This window comes from Schistocerca americana, chromosome X (assembly GCF_021461395.2).
Source record: "Schistocerca americana isolate TAMUIC-IGC-003095 chromosome X, iqSchAmer2.1, whole genome shotgun sequence".
NCBI lineage: Eukaryota > Metazoa > Arthropoda > Insecta > Orthoptera > Acrididae > Schistocerca > Schistocerca americana.
Genome location: NC_060130.1, coordinates 715,187,428 through 715,211,236, shown reverse-complemented (window position 1 = coordinate 715,211,236; position 23,809 = coordinate 715,187,428). Strand labels below are relative to the sequence as shown.

Sequence of the window (23,809 nt, the reverse complement as noted above, 5' to 3'; positions counted from 1 at the left end):
GCCCCAACCTGCTATCTTCGTTATTCTGTACCGTCCAGCAGAGAAAAATTACGAACTATAAAAGTTCCACTGACTTCATCCCATACAGAACTCGATAGGATTTTTACCACATCTCTGTCCTCCCATATATCGAAAACCAGTCCACATGTGTGCCGGATTGGAACACATGTGACGATCCTATTAAATACACAGGTATTGACCAGTTTAAGGTTTCATCACCTGTACTCACCTGTACTATAGGTGGATGATCATATTCCACAGACTATACTGCAAATCGCAAGAAACGCTCCCTGTGACCCTGTGTTGTTGTTGGAAACATTGTTTTTTTCTGTTGTAACATGCTTTGTACACTGATATACATTTTGTTTTTCCGCCACGACTTCGAGGTCTGTATCATGTTGTAAATTGACAATAGTACATTCTGATCCATTGCCTCTCGCAGAAAACTATTCGCTGCATGGTGTAAACCATGTTGTTACTGCTGGTACCATAACACACCACACACACTGGATGACTTTAAATAAAAGATAGTTACAACATAAGGATACTGGAAGAGTTTGGCGGCGTTGTATAGAGTGTCCAAACTGCAGTCCCAAAGCGATTGACGACCTCTACATTTAAACTCATCTGTCACAGTGACAAAATACCTGATGCCTCTGCATTCCATTTCGATTGATTCCTCATATTACAGTCATGCATACGATCACTGTTTCGGTGTTAGCCATCCCCAGAAGGGGTCGCCCATCCAATAAAACTCTTTCTCCAACTCAAAGAAGCAATGTCAGTCAATCATTATGTGGTAACCAATGGCGTGCCAGTGGATGGACAGAATGGAAAAGACACCATTGATGTACTGTAATAATATGTATCACAGTCGATAGTGCGAACAATTTTAGCAATTTTACATTAATTTCAACACCGACCAGTGATGTGACAGCATGTTTCCCAATTTCAGTATCAAAGCTAAACCTTCCCTTCTCTACTTCGCGGGTATGATTGTAAATGTAGATAGATGACTGTGCAGTACGTTCATTCATTGTTAATTCTCAAACACATAAATCATCAAAGTATACCACACAGCGCCCTACATATTTCTAACACCTCGAGCATAGTGCTTAACTTATGATCTATCTCTATGCCGATGGGAGTCACAGAGCATTCTCGCAGTCTTAGGTTAAAATTGGAGACTGAAAGACCCCTTAGCACTGTCTTTGACCAGCCCGCCCTACAGTACCGTTACCGATTTAATCTGAAGTTGACCAGAAGTAGACCACTACATTCCGCGTCTCATGAATGAATGGAGCTTGCCGAGTCCTCACCTGTCCAAGAGCACAAAATTTCTCTAGACGCGCCCATGTCAAGGAGGCTGCCCCCTTATCAGTGAACAGTAACAGATTTGAAAGTGCTGTGATGTAATAGCAGACTGTTAAAAAGAAGAAGAAAAGGGTGGTTTTGATGCATAATGGATCTCCAGACGGATGGAGTTTGAAGCATTTTACATAAATCATCTGCACTATCAATTTTAAAGTATTCTTGTAGTGTTTGGGTTTAGTACCAGGAGGGTAGTGCTAAGAGAGAACACAGTTCCTTAGGCTACACAGTTCTGCACTTAAAAGAGGTTATGATGTTAGATCGAATGAATTTCTGACCTATCAGTCATGTGGAATGCAGCGCTGTTAATATTCCAGTGTAAGAAATATATCTCCACGCATGACATACATCTTCCTTGCAGGCTTCTCTACGATAAACTATGGTAACAAACTGTAAAACGAAAAAACTACTTCCTTAAAGCAGTGGCTCTGTGTGATACGTGCACAATGTAGCTCTCCAGAGATGTATAGCATCCACTGTTCACATCTGATCATGGTTCAGAAATTATACTATGCTCGCATCAGTCCTATATAAAATGATCATTAGTAACGGAGAATACCTCCTACAAGGAAACAGATATACTCATATCAGTGGCGTCCGACATGTGAAATTACATGTCATGCCGCCACTAACAATTTCTGAACCATGATCGGATGTGAACAGTGGACGCTATACATCTCTGGAGAGCGACACTGTGCATGTATCACACTGAACCACTGTTATAAGGAAGTAGTTTTTTCGTTTTATAGTTTGTTACCATCGTTTATCGTAGAGAAACCTGCAAGAAAGATGTATGTCATGGGCTGGAGATATATTTCTTACACTGGAATATTAACAGTGCTGCATTCCACATGACTGATAGTTCGGAAACTCAAGCGATCTAACATTATAACTTTTGTAAAATTAGGAGTACTTGTGTTTACCTTCTCTCTTACCAATACCCTCCTGGTACTGATCCCAGACATTAAAACAATACTTTAAAATTGACAGCGTAGTTGATTTACGTTAAATGCTTCAAACTCCATCCATCTGGAGATCCATCACGCATCAAAACCACCCGTTTCTTGTTCTTCTTAACAATCTGCTATTATATCACAACACTTTCAAATCTATTATTGCACACCAATAAGGGGTGCTAGCCTCCTCGACATGGGCGCGTCTGGACACATTTTGTGCTCTTCACGAGACATGGAATGTAGCAGTCTACTTCTGGTCAGCTGCAGATTAAATCGATAAAGGTGTTGCAGGGCGGATTGGTCAAACAAAGACAGTGCGAGGGGGTCTTTCATTCTCCAATTTTATCCTAAGACTGCGAGAATGCTCTGTGATTCCCAACCGCATAGAGATGTTTTGTAAATTAATCACTGTGCTTGAGGTGTTAGAAATATGTAGGGTACTGTCTGGTATACTCTGATGATGTATGTGTTCAAGAATTAACCATGAATGGATGTACTGTACAGTCATCTATCTACATTCACAATGATACCCGCAAAGTAGAGAAGGGACGGTTTAGCTTTGATACTGAAATTGGGAAACATGCTGTCGCATCGCTGTTCGGTGTTGAAATTAATGTAAAATTGCTAAAATTGTTCGCACTATCAACTGTGATGCATATTATTACATTACATCGAGAGTGTCTTTCCCATTTCATTCGTCTACTAGCACGCTGTTGGTTACCACATAATGACTGACTGACATTGCTTCTTTGAGTTGAAGAAATGTTTTGATGGAGGGACAACACCTTCTGGCGATGGCCGACAATGAAAGAGTGATTGCGTTCATGACTGCAATTAGAGGATCAGTCGAAATGGAATGCAGAGGCATCAGCTATTCCGTCACTGTGACAGATAAGTTTAAATGTAGAGGTCGTCAATCACATTCGGACTGCACTTCGGAAACCCTCCACAATGGCGCCAAACTCTTACAGTCTCCTTGAATAGTAATTCTCTTTTATTTACAATCATCCAGTGTGTTTAGTGTGTTATGGTATCAGTAGTATCAACATGATTTTCAGCATGCGACGTCTAGTTTTCTGCAAGAGGCAATGGATCAGAATGTATTAATGTGAGTTTACAAGATGACACAGACCTCGAAGTTGCGGCGGAAAAACAAAATGTAAGGCAATGTACAAAGCGTGTTAAAGCAGGAAAAGACAATGCTTCAAACAACGACACAGGGTCACAGGGAGCGTCTCTTGTAACTTACAGTATGTGAGATACCATCATCCTCCTATAGTACAGGTGATGAACCTTTAAACTGATCGGTGCAGTTGATCAGTACCTGTGTATTTAATAGGATCATCACATGTGTTAGATGCTGGCACGCATACAGTATTTGTTTTCGATATATGGGAAAAGAGAGATGTGGTAAAAATCTTATAGAGTTCTCTATTGGATGAGTGGAGCTTTTATAGTTCGTAATTTTTCTCTGTTGGATAGTACGGAATAACGAAGACAGCACGTTAGGGCGATAGACGTGAATGGGCCCTGAGGGACATGGATCTGTTGTACATGTATGTAGTCTGGGGACGCACCACAGTGCAGTAGCAGAGTCCTCATCCTTCCCCCAGTTCCCGTTTCCATCGAATGGTCGAAATACAGTCCTGTCACAGTAACTCAGCTTATCCTGTTTTTACATGGGTTACAGAAGATGGTATATATAGATTTCTCCGACTTCTACTCAGTTCCGGCTTACATTGGAATGATCACTTTCGCAAAGCTGCGAAGATGGTAGTGCAGAGCCTGAGGGGCAGTTGCAAGATGCATAGGGTCTACCTAACACAACGTTGTAATTTGACTGTAGCAGACCAGTCCGAGAAAGGTGACTCAGGAGGAGATTAGTGTTTAACGTCCCGTCGACAACGAGGTCATTAGAGACGGAGCACAAGCTCGGGTGAGGGAAGGATGGGGAAGGAAATCGGCCGTGCCCTTTCAAAGGAACCATCCCGGCATTTGCCTGAAGCGATTTAGGGAAATCACGGAAAACCTAAATCAGGATGGCCGGAGACGGGATTGAACCGTCGTCCTCTCGAATGAGAGTCCAGTGTGCTAACCACTGCGCCACCTCGCTCGGTCTAAAGGTGACTCATTTCGAGATATGAGAGTGCCATAAATATGATTCACTAGTGGCTGTAATAATTAAAGGGCTTCTCAATAGTTTACAGCGCAGGTATGTGGTTGAAAGGGAAGACTTGATGCCAAATCCCAGACAGCATTTCTACGGAAAGCGTAACACCAGAGATCTTAAAAGCTAGTGCACATTTCTTATGACCTCAATCAGCACACCATCTAGTACTGTTTGTGACACTTCTCAATCAACTATCGCCTATAACCCAGTCGATATATCATCGAACCTCTGACATGGCATCGAGATCGAATGCATTACAAATACTGGAGAAAAATATAGCGGCGGTGGCGTGAGGGAGTTGAAAATACCGGTTTTATACCATGCTCCTTAGCTGAATAACTTTCAAAATTCGGTAATGTTATTACGAGGTTGCACGTTAGCGATGTGTATCCTCACTGTTGGTCTAATGCTATACACTCTGGCGATCACCATCTATATTCAGTGTCACGGTATTTGTCTGGAAAAAACCACTTCATTCAGAAGTAATGCCATACGTAGATTTATAAAGCCAGTACAGCTTTTAACATGGATACTTGTATGCACCTGTAGAACCGAAACCGCTTGTGATGGTAATATGGCTGTGTTTTTTAACACCTGGCGGTTTCTAACACGATTACGCTTCTCTTTCGAAGACACAGTGGTACCACCCGCAAGAAAATTTATGAGACATGTCCACCCATCGTTGATTTTTGGTCAGTATTATCCCGTATCTCCAGCAATCAGTTATACATGAAGTAATATACTAAGTAGAAGAGGATGTGTGATACATTCGGATTGAGCGTCAGGCTTATAAAGTATATGTTTTTGTTCTGATATGTGCAGAGAAAATGACTATGTCCAGTTGTAAGGAAGGTATGAATTTGACGTGGAATACTGAGAAAGTCAAGTCATAAGAATGGTACAGATATTTTCAGAGCCACAGCCATTAGCGGGGTGTATTACCGATACTTCACACATTTTCGAATGTTGCTCAACTGAGACTGGAATTGTAAAATTTAACTGTAAGTATTGCGATCAGATACATATGTGATCGATTTCCTAGGATGATGATTCTGCCTATGTGTGCTTGGGGTGCAGCGCCGATGGCCTGTGGCGGGAATGATTCACGTTTCCTGTTAGCAGTAGGAGCCGTCCGAATAGAAAGGCCTGCTGGGATGCGGGAATGTAGTTGACTTGACCATGTCGTCCTCTAGACGACTGAATAATGAACTAATACTTAGTATGTGTTGGGCTGCTTTCGTGATCGCATGGAAATTTGAGAAGATTCAATATGGATGTGTCTCTGCACTGGACCATTATTCCCTACCATGTAAATCGTCCGGTTGACTGCCTCTGCACATTTTGCACCTTTATTTAGCCGAGGGAACATCTATTGTGGTGTGTGCATCGAGCAGGGTAAAGACATGAGAAACACCTTAGTTGACTTTGTAAATTATAGATATGATTCGGCATCTGTTACATCACTGACATTGGTATTCGTGAGTGGAAATATCAGATGCCTCTATTTTTTTTTTCGAATTTTCATGTAAAGGTCTTTGCAGACGGGATAAGTTTCTAATTACTCAGTGGTTTACAGCATGCTCCACCTCACTAAAGTTTCGGACTTCTGGAGAAATAATTTTCATTCTATATCTTCGGAATTATGTTGTGTGAGCGATACTGCTATGCAAGCGATATTGCTATGTGCTTGATATCGAAAAGTATAGTGAAAATGGTATTATATTCTGGCAAACCATGTGAAATAACATATGTTCTTGTAATCCAACAGTCTGGAGATGGGTGTACAAAAGCAGGCAAGCAAGCGGGTCGAGGCCGGAAGCAGTAACGCTTTTGTGCCGAGGGGAACCTATCCAGCCTTTGTACAACAGTTCTGAAAATGAAAATGAGCATTTGGCATCATTGGCCGCGAGGCTCCTTACAGGGCAGGTCCGGCCGCCTTGGTGCACGTCTTATTACATTCGACGCCACATGGGGCGACCTGCGCGCCGGATGGGGACAAAATGATGATGAAGGCAACACAACACCCAGTCCCTGAGCGGAGAAAATCCCCGTCCCAGCCGGGCATCGAACCCGGACCCGTAGGACGGCAATCTGTCACGCTGACCACTTGGCTAACGGGGCGAACAACAGTTTTGAGAGTGACTTCAGTCCACTAAAGGCACTCTGGTTCTGCATCGGGAGTGGATGATCGTCTGGCCTTTGGGGAAATATCTAGGGCAGTTCAGGGTATATCAATTGTGCATGTACTTATGCTGCCTGTCTTCGCGGTGTATGTACGAGTGTGTGGTGGTCGATAACTATACAGGGTGTTACAAAAAGGTACGGCCAAACTTTCAGGAAATATTCCTCACACACAAATAAAGAAAAGATGTTATGTGGACATGTGTCCGGAAATGCTTAATTTCCATGTTAGAGCTCATTATAGTTTCGTCAGTATGTACTGTACTTCCTCGATTCACCGCCATGATTTCATACGGGATACTCTACCTGTGCTGCTAGAACATGTGCCTCTACAAGTACGACACAACATGTGGTTCATGCACGATGGAGCTCCTGCACATTTCAGTCAAAGTGTTCGTACACTATGATTCGGTGACCGATGGATTGGTAGAGGCGGACCAATTCCATGGCCTCCACGCTCTCCTGACCTCAACCCTCTTGACTTTCATTTATGGGGGCATTTGAAAGCTCTCATATACGCAACCCCAGTACCAAATGTAGAGACTCTTCGTGCTCGTATTGTGGACGGCTGTGATACAATACGCCATTCTCCAGGTCTGCACCAGCGCATCAGGGATTCCATGCGACGGAGGGTGGATGCATGTATACTCGCTAATGGAGGACATTTTGAACATTTCCTGTAACAAAGTGTTTGAAGTCACGCTGGTACGTTCTGTTGCTGTGTGTTTCCATTCCATGATTAATGTGATTTGAAGAGAAGTAATAAAATGAGCTCTCACATGGAAAGTAAGCGTTTCCGGACACATGTCCACATAACATATTTTCTTTCTTTGTGTGTGAGGAATGTTTCCTGAAAGTTTGGCCGTACCTTTTTGTAACACCCTGTATAAATGATGTAAAATGGGCGATTTTGTATGGCGCAATATACGAATTCTATGTTTACTATATCGACACAGTATGCAGTGATATATTGCTGGGTTGGAGACCAGTTTCACGTTCTAATATTCAAGCTCACATTCTCAGTGGCAGAGCAGTGTAATTGAGTAAGAGTCTTTCCATATTTGTCGATCTGTAGGCTACTTTGCAGGGTTTCATTGTTGTTGCAATATGGTGATCCGTACAAAATAGTTCTGTGCCTCTGAAAGTCTCATCTGCAGAAAGAAAAAACAATACAGACAGTGCTTCCACACCAGCGGTTTTAGTAATTCAGCCAGGACATAGGAGCGTCTACAAACTGATGCGAACAAGATGGATGCAAGTTATTTATGGAAAGTTCTGATAAAGCAAGTGTTTAAAGACAAGTTGATGCAGACCATCTGTCCATGGTGGGGATGCCGTCACTCATTCGCCACTTTGGCTTTAAGACATCTTCAGACCAGTAGCTGTAGGATCTGTGCTTAAACAGTGCTCGCTTTCCAAACAACAAGAATGCTTTTATGATTAACAGTGTTTCTGCAAGCATGCACAGACACGATGAAGGTTTTCAGTGGAGAGAACGTTTAACGTTTCTGAGATGTATGTTGACAGCAGGATGAACATTTTGCAGCAATGTGTCAGCCTCGCTAGGCAGGTAAGCACGCGTGCACAGCTAGATGGAGCTTGAATGTCCTTTTAGGATCACTGGGAACAATGCAAGTTGTGTTATTCTGGGAATCATCGCAACTGATTCCTATAGCGCATCCAGAGGGGGGAGTTGGCAGTTATTTACATAGATATGTGACGTTGGTATAACACTGAGAACCTTTTTTGTGCTATGCAAACATCTCTCAGCTCTGGACCCACACCACAGCTATGCCTCATTGTGCCACTAACAGTGCCTAGGTGAACATGTATTTCGACAGAAATTTCTCAGATGTCAAGTATGAAAGGGATACTTCCGCCTCATGCTTGAGGGACCCATACAGACACCTGTGCGTGGCTCAGCAGCTGACAGTCGTGTCGTCACATTGTGGTGGCCGCCGGTGCACCCCGACTCCTGGTGGCACGTGCGGAGTCGGCGGCGTCGGCGGCGGGTGGTGGGATGTGTTTTTTAATACCAATCTTTTGTTTAAACTGTATTCCATTGATTTCACCGACCAACTGGATGCTGTGAATTAAAAAATAAAACTACCCTGAAAAATATCGATTTAATTAATTTGCACAAATTTTTTACATCAATGTGGTGTTAGTGGTATAATAGTTAAGGAGAGAGTGTGCGTGAGTGGGTGGCATGGAGTAGAATAGCAGGTTAAGTGCAGAACACTAGGTTAATTCGCATAATTTTTATCTAAACGCAGTACAATAGTTCAAGGAGGTGGCTGATGTAGAATAATACATCAGAAATAGCGTTCAAAAGCATGTGAAATTCGAGAAGTGTTCCAGAAAATGGTGGGAGAACATGATTAATTACTTAATTTGGTATCAAAGGCGGTACAATAGTTTAAGGAAATGGGGGTGACATGGAAAGCCACTTAACAGAACAATAGATTAAGTTTCCAGAATGAGATTTTCACTCTGCAGCAGAGTGTGCACTGATATGAAACTCCCTGGCAGATTAAAACTGTGTGGTAGAGCACTTGCCTGTGAAAGGCAAAGGTCTGGCACACAGTTTTAATCTTCCAGGAAGTTTTAATAGGTTAAGTGCCAACAAATTGCCAAACATTAGATTAAGACACCTAGAGTACAATGCTGAACATTAAGTTATGCAACATGTTTGCCTCACGTAATTACTTCTTGCAACATCTACATGTTTCCAACCATCAAAGCATGATGAGAAAGAGAAATCCAGCTTCCAAAAACTGTTTTTTTTATAAATAAACATGATACCCTTGAATTTCCCATCATGAGATCCTTCTTCTCCACCAAAGAGCCACCAATTTCCAGGTAGAGGGGGGGGGGGGGGGGAAGGGAGGGGGTGAGGAGGGCTGGGATGGGGTGGCATGGGTGGTGATCAATTTCCTGAAAAATTCTTTAACTACATAAATAAACTGTATTCCATACATCGCCATAAGTAATTAAATAATACTCTATACATTGTCTACAATGTTTAAACAATATTCCACATACTGCAACCGAATTCCCTCCAAATGACCGATCAACTAAGTCTTTTTCCCACCAATTTCCGAAAGATAGGGTGGGAGGAGAGGCGGTTACCAGAGAGGGAGTAGTTAATTAATTGATCAATTTATTTAAGTAGTCAATCAAATTGATAAGAGTGAGACAGGCTGTTCTGATAACTCAGACCCAAAAGTATACCTGTAGCAGCGAGGGGGAAGGTTTCCTGAAGGGTGAGAGGGGGGTGGGGGAGGGGAAGGGGGAGGGAGTGGGGAACAATAGGTTAAGTGCTTGTTAATCAAAAGGAAGGATCCTTTTAGCACAACAATAGGTTAAGTACCTGTCAATCAAAGTAGAACAACAGGTTAAATACCTGTCAATCAAAGTAGAACAATGGGTTAATGACCTGTCAATCAAGGGAGAACAATATGTTTGCCCCTGAGTGCATATCTGCACCTGATGTAGGCAACCTGCACTAACAGAATGGTCTCACTCTCTCTTTGTTCCACTACTATCATAAGACATGTTCAACATTAATCAAATATTGTCCTCAATTGCAGCAGTATGGTGCTTGCAATTTTGATTTTACCATATGCCTTATACAGGGATCTGTTTTACCAAATCATTTGAGGATGCAAAATAAATTTAAGGCATTCTGAAGGTAATAATTCTTACACGGCACCAAAACTGAGAAAATACTTAGAGCACAATTTGGAGTCACTAAATAAATTATTTCATGTGTTAGTATAGTGCACTTCTCATAATGTCAAATATTGAGAAATCACTCTCGAATATACCACAATAAAGCAATTCATGATTTTCTAAAATAAGATTAATAATCTTTCGTTTGACACTCACTATCGTTAGGTCGGTACAACAGGTTCCTATCCTTCGTTTGTCATCGAGTTCGACATACTGTTTATACATAGAATATTATGTTAACTTTTATATTGGCATCTATTTTACACTTGTCTAAGAAAATGGTAACCGTCTATCATCTGAGTAACCCCCATAATTTTCCGTTTAACATCAGTTGTCATGAGCTCTATACAGAGCTTGTTCAACATAGAGCTTTAAAATTTCGTTGAAGGAGAGATTTGGCGGAGAAGTGACAGAATAGAGTATTGCATTTAGAGAGGTGCAAACTCCTGATGAGTGAGCTGACCACAAGTGACACAAAATGCAGAGATACAAACTTCAACAAATCCTTATCTACTTTTTTTTCTTTTTACATACATTGAGTGTCTGTAAAGTTCGATGCAATGTTCCTTTGCACATTACACTGATGTACAACTTTGCATGTCTGAAGGAACATTGCATGGAACTTTACAGACACTGTCAAAAACAGATACTGCACTAACGTATTTTATGTCAAAGCCAAGGCAACCTGATGAGAAAACTAGATAAGTCTCTCCATGTGCAGAAATCACATAATTGTGTAAGCACTGTGGGAAGCAGACACTGAGACATAAGGAAGTTTCGGTCTGTTCAAAGAATATGCTCGGATAGTTGCAGTGTTCAAGGCGACCACTCGCGAAAACGGGAAATCCTGGTCTGACACAAATTTGTATGTTTCCAGTAAATTGTATTGCTGTGGTGCTACCGTATTCTCAGTTTTCGATTACATTTCCCTTTTTTTTCTTTTTGTTGGTGTTACCGTCCTGGGCGTGTTATATATAAACAGTGTGTGACTGACGGTTAACTGTACAGGTAGCTGTGTTCAAATTTATCTGCATGTTAGTCTTCTAATATACACGTTTTTCTGATTCTTTCTGTTTGTGGAAAGCTTAACTGAAGCGAAAACGTTTATCCAGCCTACCAGTATAAAGGTGATTGCGGGTAATCGCTTGAATGCTAATTTGCAGCTAAGCAAAAGAACCGATTCGCAATGGTCTGAGATTAAATTGAAACAGTACTCGCCTCTATGATCTGACAGTCTTCACATGTTACTATGTAGCCACGTCAGCGATTGAACAATTTTCTGATTGTGAATGGACGTAAATAACATGGTGGTATACAACTGTTTACTTACATAGAAGCGTTTTTCCATTCCTGTGTGGATGCGCCTAATAAAAGTCAATTATTATGGGTAGTTTTGGTGTTTTACTATGTTGATCAGATAATGGCTCAAAACCCAAAGTGCATCTGTTATCATAATTTTATAAAATTATAATAATTATAATTTTATTAAACGTTACCCGTTTTATGTAAGTAAATTAATACTGAAAGAGTACATATCACTTAATATGGGCCTTACGTGGTTTTAAACCTACCCTGCCCTTTAATATAGTTTCTGTAGATAACTGAGTGTAACATCACATGGATGACTTTGTGGTGTAAGATTGCAGTGCCCAGTTCTACTCAGGAAAGGTAAAGTGAAATATTTGTTGACACTATGAAGAAACAAAAGAAATTTTGGAGATTGCCAGATATTCCCTGCATGCTTTGGTATAACACCTACGAAACTGTGCAAAAATTGAAACCATCAGTCAAAGTGAGAGATCAGTTTACTTTCCTGGTGAACGTAAAGCTGTGATTCATAACTTCCTTGTTGTTTTTTATTTCTTATGTAACTTTTCTTTGTGTTTCTTTTATTCTTTAATTTTAATACTGATGCGTGAAATTCGCATTTCTTTTATTCTACATGTTGTGGGGAAATAATATTTTTGTAATTAATAACTTATGGTTAATTCTCAGATCCTAATAATCATCATTCTGTGTCTACATACTTCACTGGTAATGCCAGCTTACCATATGTCTGTTTTCATACAAAACTTTTTTACGAATTAAGAATACAATTTTAAGTGATATTTTCATCACTGAAAGAATACCAGTACAAGCAATAAACATTATAAAATGAAAGACCATGAACTACACCAACAAGCCCAGTGTCTCCAAAGCGTCTTTAGAACAATAGTTTCGCTTTATGCGCTAAGTTCGCTGCAGAGAGCTTTACTCATTTACGGTGAAGTCATTCTTGTAGTCAGGTTTACCTTTTTCATATATTATTCACTTTCCACTATGTGTGTAGAAATTATTTTATAGCGCCTTACCCACATAAATTCACCAATATAAACAACTTAATACGAATATTTGAAAAAGTAGATTTATATGTATACAAACTAATATTCAAGCCTTTGTCAATCTTGTTATTCAAACTTATGAAGTTAGAACATATATACATATTAGATGATCATTTCTTACCTTTGCACATGTTCTTCAACCCATTGATACATCTGGACTCGTCTCTTCAGTTTTACAGCTGGAACTGAAATGCCATACTCTACTTCCGTTAATGGTTCACTGATTTCCAATGGACCAGTGATGTGGACAAGATGACCATCGTTATCAGGATTGATTTTTGATCCTGGATGAATGGAGATAGCTTCCTTTACAGCCTCCTCAAAAGACTGAGTGAAGGATATTGCTTTCTCCTACAAAGAGAAGTTTCCATTGAAATTATAAAAAGTATTAACTTGTGTACATTTTTCAGTTATCTTAAACATTTTATATGTTACTTGCATTCAGCTAGATTTAAACCTATAGTGAACTGGATAATGTGTAACTACCTACCTCACGTACTAATAGCAAACACACACACACACAAACGCGAGCGCGCGCACACAAACTCAGGTATGCACACTCATAACCCATTCATATCCTCAGCACTATAGCACTACATAGATTTATTTTTGTGCTGTTTCATTGTATTTTATTATGTCAGTGCTGTAAGTCAAAACATGTCAAGAAATCTCATTATGCTTATACGTTAGTCAGGGGTGACATGTGGAAATGGATCATTCTTATGCATTAGTTGTAGCCTGAAGTGGCCTGTGAGTACCAGAGCCCTCATACTCTCTTGTCACTGTCTGACAGAGTTACAGAGGTGTATGATTAGTTTTATATTACCCTGACAACAATAACTTGACGACATGCCACAGTTAAGGCTAACTGAAGAACATGTATTGCTAAGTGTTATATTTCAGACTCACTGGACTACGCGAATTTTTAACGTTTATTTGTAGTTAACACACTAACGAGCTATTATATCAGAAACACTTCACTAGTGACATGTTATAGTTTTGTCCTGATGACGTCAACGAATCTTCGAGTTACACAATTCACTAGCGTCTAGAAAAACTCAAGAGCTGTGCTAATCTATGACTGCTCAGCAGCTACAAATGAAAAAGATTAGATGGGTGAATGCTCCCCACTTCACAGGATCGGCTAAATTTCACGTGACCTCCAACCTGCCATTTCCCCGTCCAGGTTGTACCAAATTATGAGCATCCAAGAGATTACAGCTAGCCTCGGCTACTTACGGATTTGGTGAACTCGTGGATCTCAAGGAAAGTAATAGTGAGTGCCGCCAGTACTCACTCACCATAATCTTTAGTCATACTTCAGCGACGATCATACAGCCAAATGCTAGAATGTTGTGTCTCAGGTAATAGAGATCTTAGTTTAACTGTGTTGATCCTGAGGTAGATATAAAGAAGCCTAGTTGTTGCACTTGAGGAGCTATTTGAATGAGAAGTAGTGGCTCCAAAGCCTACAAAGCCGACAATGGCCGGCAGAGCGGTGTGCTGAACCTATGCCCTTCCTGACACCATCAGAATGACGCGTATGGTGGAAGATAATAGGGCGATGGTAGACAGTCGTTGGTCCTCTGAGCTTGATCACAGAATTCAATCTTGTATACATATGGCTACATGCTGACCATGTATGTAGTAGCCTAATTATTTTAATGCAAGAATTCCTCTGTGGTATAAAGCTGGTTGTGTAAGAGAAAAAACTGTAATACGCATTTCAAAATACTTCTGCTGCCTGTCAGACATTCTGTTTCACTAGGCACTTTATCAAAAAGTTTTATAGCATTTCATTCGCGTCAAAGTTAGATTCACTAGTACTGTATTGGTGATCTATTATTCTCAAACAACAGTGGCTTGCTGACAAAGAACCTCATCAGTGACTAAATTTGCTGCGAGCCTGTGGTTAATATGCCCAACCGTTTAAACAGATTCCTCCAAGATATGCGTGTGTTAACTCATAATTCTAATTACTTTCTTTTATGTAAAGGTACTTATGAAATGAATGGCTGTTAAGAAGAAATTCTCACTAGCAGGCAATCTCTGGGGTACTTTAGTTGTGTTGATCTTGCTCAGGTAGCCAATGTTCTGACTAACACTACTTTTAATTTCCTGGCAGTCAGGCTACGAAATGACTGTATAGCATTATTGGCTGAGAGACCCCTTCTGGAACCATTCAGCCTCCAGGTGCAAGTCTGTCAATTTGACACCACTTCAGTTATTTAGTGTCCAAGTGTAGCAACACTACCTTGTCTTAGGTGAAATTTCTAACACGCTGCCGTGGTGAGTTGCTCTATCTATCTCTGGCTGTTAATTGCAGTGTGGCGACCTGTAGGTTATAACATCATACACACAAAAGGATTGCGAGACGGGTTAGCCGTGCTCTGCGAAACCTGCAATGTGTTAAGATAATATCCAGAATGCAGGACATTGTCACCGCACCATGGCTACAATTATGTTACGAGCTATGTGACGGGGAGCTGGACAATAGTGCAACAAATGCGCCCCACAGCAGTATAATGAATTGCTTTTGAGACAGTAGCATTCAGAGCCCAGCAATACCACGATGACATCAGGGCTGTGCTACACTATGAGATGAATGAGCGCCACCAGCTGCAGCGATGGGTTAAAGACTGGTAGAAGGAAAGTACCTCTCGCACGAAGTCCACCCTGGTGGACTTGGTGCCACAGTGTGGCAGATCTTTCGTCTCCACCAGTTGCCACCAGACTCCTGACAGGAAGCTTGGGGTCATGCCTCATGCACGGCACTAGAGTTGATCAATAAAAGGAAGAAAACTGATACCTCTATAAATGGGTGGGAAGACATTCCAGCTAGGAGAAGTTGCCGTCAATGTTGATCTGCCACAAACAGCATCTATCGTAGTAGAAAATACGGTTAAACTATGAGCAATGACATTACGATTTAATTCGAATGATGGTATGTTGAGTGGCACCGAGAAGTCACTGTGGGTGAGTGTCGAGCCTGACTTACCAGTTGGTACGTTGTGTATAGTGGAATCACCCGAGAGTAGTGATTAGTTAGATGCAGCGTGTTGTTTAGGGGGACGAAGTGTTTTACAGGTTCACGATAAGGATAATGTCGTCTTTTCAGATGAGCTCAGGTTCTGAGAACGCCATTTACATGTTCACTCACCAGATTTTACGAGCATTAAATAATAAAATAACCGCAGTTGGCATTTTCTGCGACCTACCTAAGGCATTTAACTGTGTGAATCACAATATTCTCCAAGTTAAATTAAGTCTTATGAGATTGATGGCATAGCCAACGAATGAATAATGTCATATCTAACGAAAAGAATGCAAAAAGTTCCACTTAGTAGTTCAAGCAATATAGCCAAGGAACAAAATTCTGACTGGGGAGATCATGTATGGGGTTCTCTAAGGCTCAGTCTTAGGTCCACTATTGTTCATCATATATGTAAACGATCTTCTGACTAATATGCAACAAGCAGAATTTGTTCTTTTTGCAGATGACACTAGTATTGTAATCAGTCCAAGCATACATACAGAAACAGAAGAAATGGTAAACATAGTTCTTTAAAGTATCATTTCCTGGTTTTCTGCTAATAGTCTCACCCTCAATTTTAAAATGACTCAAAATATCCAGTTTGCGCATCTATGTGTACTACATCAATGATAAGTGTAACACATGGCGAGGAAACAATAGGGTGGAAAATTCAAAAGTCATAGGTATCCATGCTGATGAGAATTTAAATTGGAAAAACCACATGTCGGAGCTCCTAAAACAACTTAGTCCAGCCACAATTGCCCTTAGAATCATTACAGTATTGGAAAACGATAATTCACTAAGTTGACATATTTTGCGTATTTTCATTCGATAATGTCATGTGGATTATTATTCTGGGTTAACTCATCTTTAAGAAAGAAAGTCTTCATCGTGCAAAAACATGTTGGAAACATTGCATGTGGTGCTCACCCACAACCACCTTGTAGGCACCTGTGTAAGGAGTTGGGAATTCTGACTACAGCTGCACAGTATATTTATCCTCTAATGAAGATCGTTGCACACAATCCACTAAAGCCCGAAAGAACAGTGATGTACATAATTACTATACCAGTAGCAAAAACTGCCTTCATTACCCCACATTAAGGTTGTCTTTAGCACAAAAGAGGTATACGAAGCTGCAACAGAAATTTTTGTTCACTTACCCAGTGATATAAACTGTCTGAAAGACAGCAAAGTAGAATTTGAAAGCAAACTGAGAAAGTTTCTCCTTGACAACTCCTATTCCATAGAGGAATTTCAAGCAAAGTAATGTGTAAGAGGTGGTGGGTAGAAACTGATTACTCACATCTGCATGTCTTTTATCTTTCTGTAATATATATAGGGTGAATCACCTAAAACTTGCACCGCAAATAGTGCAGAAAAGGGAAGTGCTGTTGATGTGCGGTCTCCACCCAATGGATTGGTAGTCATGGGCTCGTATTGTTAGCCAATAAACAGAAAGTAATAATTTTTCGAAAGCGTATTTTTGTGCAAACGTATACTTTTTAATGGTTCAGTGCCTATTGACATTAATAAACCAAAAGTAGGGTAAATTAGCATGTCAGACGTATTTGTTTCAGGATTCTAATGCGAGTCGTTTACGTGGTATTATATTGTGAAAAGTTTCCCCAACGACACTTGTATGTACCATTCAACCTGCGTAGTTGCTAGGTACAATGCTGTTATGTTTGCTTACAGCGTGCTGTGTTCCTTGAGTGCATTGCGACTTACTGTTGAGTTAGTGTGCGACAGTCCGCGCAGTAGGTCGTGATTGGACGATGCGATTTACCAACGCAGAAAAAGCCGACATGGTCATGGTGTATGAAGAGTGTAGGAAGAATTCAGTTCGTTCTTGTACGGCATATGTGGCAAGATATCTCACTAGACGTCAAACATCGCGGCAATTATTTATCAACCTCTTCAACCAGTTGCGTGAAAGTGTGTAACATCTGGACAACATAACAGAAGGAAACAAGTGACAACAAAAGAGGGGAAAATGAATGTTCTTGCTGCTATTGCAGTTTGTCCACACGTTAGGTACCGCACACTCACAAGAGGAAGTGGCAGGAGTCAGGAAAGTGTCCTACCCATTCTCCATCGACATAGGTTACATCCATATCATATCTCTCTCCAACAAGAGTTGCATGGAAGCGATTTTGAAAATCACGTTAACTTCTGTACATAGGTCTTAAAACAGGATACTCCAGATGTATTATGTATCTTGTTTATGATGAAGCCACATTTGCCAATCATGGCCAGTAAAACCACCTAACATGCGCTACTGGTCTGTTGACAATCCTCCTTGTCTTCGTCAGGTGGAACGCCAGCGTCCATGGTGTGTAAACGTGTGATGTGGGATAGTGAACCATCAGTCATAGGCCCGTTTTTCACAGACGGAACACTAAATGCGCACAGGTATCACAGCCTCCTAACAGACCATCTTCCACGGACGTTCTTCTGCTGACTAGGATGTACTTCTGGTACCAAAATTCATCAGATCAGCAGCAACAAAATAGATAGAAATCGTGCTTTACTTTAATCTCGTACAGTTTGGCGATGGCTTCATATTAGCGAAGTTGCTAAATTTCAAACAAAATCTTTTGTTAGCGATAACTCACGTAACTAAACATTTGCGGACCTATGTTTATATGATTTTTTTTCTTTAGTTTTACTTGTAGAATAACATATCAACATACTTCCATATCTTCGTGAATCCACCTGTATACTCAGAAAGACCCCTTGGTGTATGATGGATCCTTTCCTCATCAGTTAGTACATACAGCGAAGGAATAACGACTGCCTATATGCCCCTGTATTAGAGCTGATTTCTCTTATCTTCGCCTTTCTTACGCAAATGAAAGTTGGCGAAAATAGAATAGTTCTGCAATCAGCTTCAAATGTCGGTTCTCTAAATTTTCTCAGTAGTGTTCCGCGAAAAGAACGTCGTCTTCCCTCCAGTGATCCTTTGTCAGCTCAAGAAGCATCTCCGTAACACCTATGTGTTGATCGAGTCTACGAGGAACAAATATAGCAGTATGCCACTGAACTGCTTCGATGTCTTCCTTCAGTCTGACCTGGTGGGGATCCCAAACACACGCAGTAGTAATTATTGAGAGCGTTTTTCGTGGAGTTCGTAACGCCTGCTCCGTTCACCGCCACCACCCACCAACATAGTATGCGGCCTGAAGATGGTAAGTAACTGACCGAAACAGATAACCACAAAAATAAAGGTTTCTTGCGGTCGAGACTGTTTATGTTTATTTCAAAAACCTTAAGCAGTACTCAAGAACTGGTGAGACTAGTGTTTTGTATCCAGTCTCCTTTACAAATAAACCACACTTTCCCAAACGTCTCCCTTCTTCTGATCATATGTGCTTGTTCCACTTCATATCACTTTGCAACGTCCGCCTAGATATTTCATCAACATGACTGCGTCAAGTAGCGCACTACTAACGCTGCATTCGGACATTATGGGATAATTTTTCCCACTCATCTGCATTAACTTATATTTTTCAACTTTTAGATAAGGTTGCCATTCATCATACCAACTATAAATTTTGTCTAAGTCACTTTACAGCCTTCTAAAGACACTCGACGACGACACCTTCCTGTATACCACTGTACCACCAACAAAGACCTGCAGATTGCTGTTCTCCCTGTGCATCAGATCATTTGTGTATGTAGTGAGTAAGAGCAGTCCTATCACATTTCCCAGGGTAGTCCTGACGATACCCTTGTCCCTGATGAACATTCGCCACCGATGACAACGTACTTGGATCTACTCAAAAAATCTTCGAGGCACTCACGTATCTGGGAACCTATTCCGTATGCTTGTACCGTCATTAAGTCTGTAGTGGGGCACGATTTCAAACACTTTCCGGAAATCTAGGAATATGTAATCTGTCTATTACCCTCTATCCATGGTTCATAGGATATCATGCGAGAAAGGGCAAGCTTAGTTCCACTTGAGCGATTCTTTCTAAATATGTGCTGATTTGTGCACAGAAGCTTTTCAGTCTCAACAAAATTTATTATATTCAAACTGAAGAATATGTTCAAGAATTCTGCAGCAAACCATGTTAGAGACATTGGTCTGTAATTCTGGGGGTCAGTTCTTTCACTCTTCTTATATACAGGAGTCACTTTGTTTTTTTCAAGTCAGTTGGGACTTGGTCCTGTGCAGGAGATTCGTGATAGATGCAAGCTAAGTAAGGGGCCAATGGTACAACAGCCACTGCCAATAATAACAGTAACAATAATAATAATAATAATAATAATAACAGTAACATTGCAGACCCATACACATTCCCTGATACGCTTACACATGGAATAACCTATCTGAAACCTAAAGATCAAGCAGACACAGCAAACCCAGCTAAATATCGCCCCATAACATGCCTACCAACAATATACAAAATATTAACGTCAGTCATTACACAGAAATTAATGACACATACAACACAGAACAAAATTATAAATGAAGAACAAAAATACTGCTGCAAAGGAGCACGAGGATATAAAGAGCAACTGATAATAGATACAGAGGTGACATATCAAGCTAAAACTAAACAAAGGTCGCTACACTAAGCATACATTGATTACCAAAAAGCTTTTGATAGTGTACCCCACTCATGGTTACTACAGATATTGGAAATATACGAAGTAGATCCTAAATTGATACAGTTCCTAAACATAGTAATGAAAAACTGGAAAACCACACTTAATATCCAAACAAATTCAGATAATATCACATCACAGCCAATACAGATTAAGCGTGGAATATACCAAGGAGACTCATTAAGTCCTTTTTGGTTCTGTCTTGCTCTGAACCCACTATCCAACATGCTAAATAATACAAATTATGGATTTAATATTACTGGAACATACCCACACAAAATCACACATTTGCTATACATGGATGATCTAAAACTACTGGCAGCAACCAATCAACAACTCAACCAATTACTAAAGATTCAGCAATGATATAAATATGGCTTTTCAAACAGACAAATGTAAGAAAAATAGCATAGTCAAGGGAAAACACACTAAACAAGAAGATTACATATTGGATAACCGCAGTGACTCCATAGAAGCGATGGAAAAAACAGATGCCTATAAATATCTAGGATACAGACAAAAAATAGGAATAGATAATACAAATATTAAAGAAGAACTAAAAGAAAAATATAGACAAAGACTAAAAAAAATATTGAAAACAGAATTGACAGCAAGAAACAAGACAAAAGCTATAAATACTTAGGCTATACCAATATTGACCTACTCATTTGGAGTAGTGAAATGGAGTAACACATACCTAGAAGCACTCAATACACTTACACGATCACAATGCCACAAATATAGAATACATCACATACGTTCAACAACTGAAAGATTGACATTAAGCAGAAAGGAAGGAGGAAGGGGATTCATCAACATAGAAAACCTACATTATGGACAGGTAGACAATTTAAGAAAATTCTTTCTAGAACGAGCAGAAACTAGCAAAATACACAAAGCAATCACTCATATAAATACATCGGCTACACCACTGCAATTTCATAACCACTTCTACAACTCTTTAGATCACATAACATCAACAGATACGAAGAAAGTAAATTGGAAAAAGAAAACACTACATGGCAAGCACCCGTATCATCTAACACAGCCACACATCGATCAAGACGCATCCAACACATGGCTAAGAAAAGGCAATATATACAGTGAGACGGAAGGATTCATGACTGCAATACAGGATCAAACAATAAACACCAGATATCACAGCAAGCATATTATTAAAGATCCCAATACCACAACAGATAAATGCAGACTTTGCAAACAACAAATTGAAACAGTAGATCACATCACAAGTAGATGTACAATACTAGCAAATACAGAATACCCCAGAAGACATGACAATGTAGCAAAAATAATACATCAACAACTTGCCTTACAACATAAACTTATAAAACAACACGTTCCCACATACAAGTATGCACCACAAAATGTACTGGAGAATGATGAATACAAATTATACTGGAACAGAACCATTATAACAGATAAAACAACACCACATAACAAACCTGACATCATACTCACCAATAAAAAGAAGAAATTAACACAACTAATCGAAATATCCATACCCAATACAACAAATATACAGAAGAAAACAGGAGAAAAAATTGAAAAATACATCCAACTGGCTGAGGAAGTCAAGGACGTGTGGCATCAGGATAAAGTTGACATTATACCAATTATACTATCAACTACAGGAGTCATACCACACAATATCCACCAGTACATCAACGCTATACAGCTACATCCAAACGTATATATACAACTACAGAAACCCGTAATTATTGACACGTGTTCAATAACCCGAAAGTTCCTAAATACAATGTAACATATACTGTACAGTTAAAAGGACGTCACGCTTGATCAAGGTCCGCGTCACTTTCCATTTTTAACCAGACTTAACGTCTGAGAAAGTAAAGAAATAATAATAATAATAATAATAATAATAATAATAATATGCATAGCTTATCTAACAAACGAAATAATTTTTTCGTGGAATTTTGTTGTTTTGTACATAATTAAGTACAGTTTAGGGCAATAACAATTAAATGTGCAAGGTTTCACAACTCTCCATTTCGAATTTTTGTGTAAATGAGAGTGTTTGTACTTTTTCCATTTTTTTCGGAAAAATGTACAAGACCCCTAACAGATGTACTAGTTCATCAATTTACTTCCAGGCTGAAAATCTGATATTCTTACGCTGCACCAACACAACTTAAGGTTAGATGTTCTTTCGTAATCACACTTATTTGATTTCAATCAAAGGTGCTTTTCTTGGAGGCCCTAGTTCCTATGCAGCTAACATTTCCTGGTAATTGACTTTTCTGTTCCCAGAATGAGATATTCACTCTGCAGCGGAGAGTGCACCGATATGAAACTTCCTGGCAGATTAAAGCTGTGTGGCGAACCGAGACTCGAACTAGGGATCTTTGCCTTTCGGGCGCAAGTGCTATAACGATTGAGCCATCCAAGCATGACTGATGAGCCATCCTCACAACTTTACTTTTCTGTTAGCATTTAAAATGGATTCAGCATAGTTCATGATTACACAGCACACAAAAGCCGAGTCCCACACAGCAAACAACCAAATCCAAACACGAAGTGCCGTATGTGGAAATGATTAAACTCAACTAGTAATGTCTACCAACATGGTCACTTGACTAGAATACAAGTGAGGCGCTGAGATCCATAAGGGCATACAGCACACCGCCGTCGATCACACATTTACGTGACTATCAAAGAAACCAGTGAACAGCTTTTCGTGAATTTTCATATGTACAGTGTGAGCCTACAGCCCAGATAAACCTGACTCGCCATAAGATCAACAGATTTCAGAAGCATGAATAAATGCTACAATCTCAAATCGACTGTGACGTGCTTTTATGATTCTCAGCGCCTCAAATGGATTACTGCATGATAAAATTAATAACTTAATATATTATAATTCATTCAGAAACCCACAAAATAGGTTTATTGTCAGTACAACTTTAACATATACCGACGTCCGATCTAATTTTAATTCAGCATATAGTGAGTGAATTAGCTATCATCTAGCAGGCTTATGCGGACCGAACAGGGGTAAAAGTCTGGCGCTGTGTGCTACCACCTGGAGGCACGGACATAAACTTCTAGTTGAGTGGAAAGGCCTAGCTGTACAGGTCGTGAACGGTGCACGGTGTTTATCAAATCCATACGTATTTGGCACGTAAGGCAATTACGCAACTGGAGTTGCACATGCGCAAAAGCTCCTTAAAATGTGCACAACTGAAGGTGTGCTCACAGCCCTGATGCCAATAATCAATAAATCCGCAAGGTGTCGAAAGTTAGGGTGTTCACGTCCTCTTGTGCTCTTACACAGCAGCCGCTAGTGGTCAAACGACAGTACGTTTTTACGATCCTCCTAATGATT

At 40.1% G+C, this 23,809-nt stretch overlaps 1 protein-coding gene across 3 annotated transcripts in view; it reads right to left on the bottom strand.

The window, feature by feature from the left end:
• The window catches only part of LOC124555557 (transmembrane protein 43 homolog), a 248,401-nt gene that overhangs the window by 137,754 nt on the left and 86,838 nt on the right, over nt 1–23,809 (bottom strand). For all 3 annotated transcript variants that reach the window (XM_047129516.1, XM_047129515.1, XM_047129514.1), the window contains exon 3: nt 12,916–13,145. In XM_047129516.1, coding sequence (XP_046985472.1) covers nt 12,916–13,145 — 230 coding nt within the window. The remainder of the gene's footprint in view (nt 1–12,915; nt 13,146–23,809) is intronic.